Source organism: Pediculus humanus, genomic scaffold, assembly GCF_000006295.1.
Source record: "Pediculus humanus corporis 1103172107613 genomic scaffold, whole genome shotgun sequence".
NCBI classification, from domain to species: domain Eukaryota; kingdom Metazoa; phylum Arthropoda; class Insecta; order Psocodea; family Pediculidae; genus Pediculus; species Pediculus humanus.
The window spans coordinates 166,654-168,156 of NW_002987227.1; the positions used below are offsets into that span (position 1 = coordinate 166,654).

Genomic DNA, 1,503 nt, shown 5'->3' on the forward strand with positions numbered 1-1,503 from the left:
TTAATTTTTAGGTACCCAAAATGATTTGTCTGTCTGTTCGAATTCTGACACCTAAAAATTATGTTTTACAAAAAACCATTTCTGAACAAAATATATTCGAATTAATTGGCATTTGAAAAATGATAGTAAAACATCCCTTTAATTTTTTTTTTTTTTTAAATTTTTCCACCGATGGTATTATTTCTTTCTCTAAAAAACTTTTTATTAAAAAAAAAAAAAGGAAAGAAAGAAAGAAATAAATAAAAACTTACCACTTCCATCATGAGACCGTTGTTTGTTGGTGGAAATGGTAATTTTAACTTGGAATGATCTTCAGTGGTACGAACACGTGGGGCAGCTGCCAGTGACGTCTGCATCTTTGCCCCTTTATCATTTGGGACAGTTCTTCCGTCATTGGGGCTCACCATACCCTCACCTGTAAAAATATTTTTTTTTAAAGTAGGAAAATTTCACCGCCATTTTGTTTTAATAATAAATAAATAAAATAATTTTAACGGATAAATTTAATATTATTATTATTATTTATTTAAAAAAAAAAGAAAATTTTTATTTACGTAATATAACGAAATCTCGAAAACATATCAAAATAAATCACGAACGTTACGCACGCACGCACGCACGAACGCATTTTAATAATAATAATAATAATATTACTTATAAATAATAATAATAATAATAATAATAATTAATTTAAAATAATAATGTTACGAAACGATGAGTTTTTTTTTTCGAAGGAACGATCACGTTAAGAAACAGTTAAAAATATCGATTTTTTTTAAAAACTTCTTCGTGTCCATCGTGCCCCCTCATTGTGCCCCTTCGTGTCCCCAGTCGTTCGTTTTTTTTAATTTTTTTTTTTTTTTTTACTTTTTAAAAAAATTATATTTTTTTTTATTTTTCACACTTTTTTTTTGCCATCATTACTTTCTATATATAAAAAAAAAAAAAAAAAAAAAAAAATTTGCAACGTAATGCTTTAAAGTAATTTTTTTTTTTTATCGTTTTTATCGCATTTAAAATTTCCGCTTTTTTTTTTTTTATTACCTTCTTTGTTGTTGGTTGTTGAATGAAAGTGCCCCAAAATAAAATGAATGGGAAGAAAAAAAAGCAAAAAAAAAAGCAAAAAAAAAAGAAAAAAAAAAAAAGACCAAAGTGACTATTAAAGGAATTTTTTTTTAAATAATTGTCGTCGTCGTCGTCGTTACGGCTCCAGTGCTTTCTCCACATTAAATATCTCTCTCTCTCTCTCTATTTTATTTCTTTGACATTAAGTGAGATATAAAAATTAAAGTCAAAGGAAGTAAATAATAATAATAATAATAATAATGATAATAATTTGGTAGAAGAAAAGAATTTGCACCTAAATTAATGGCAAAAACAAGATTTAAAAAAAAGGTAAAAATTTCAATTCAACTCCTAGAGTTGATTAAAAAATTACCCGGTAATTAATTAGACTTAATAATAATAATAATAATAATAATAATAATAATAATAGTTAAAGTA

At 24.9% G+C, this 1,503-nt stretch overlaps 1 protein-coding gene across 1 annotated transcript; it reads right to left on the reverse strand.

Moving 5' to 3' along the window:
* Phum_PHUM243580 (uncharacterized protein) lies at nucleotides 1-407 on the reverse strand (the record flags this gene model as incomplete). Its single annotated transcript, XM_002426186.1, has 2 exons — nucleotides 1-51; nucleotides 252-407. The coding sequence occupies 2 exons, from the start codon at nucleotides 405-407 to the stop codon at nucleotides 1-3; spliced, it is 207 nt and encodes a 68-aa protein (XP_002426231.1).
* Between the last annotated feature and the right edge of the window lie 1,096 nt (nucleotides 408-1,503).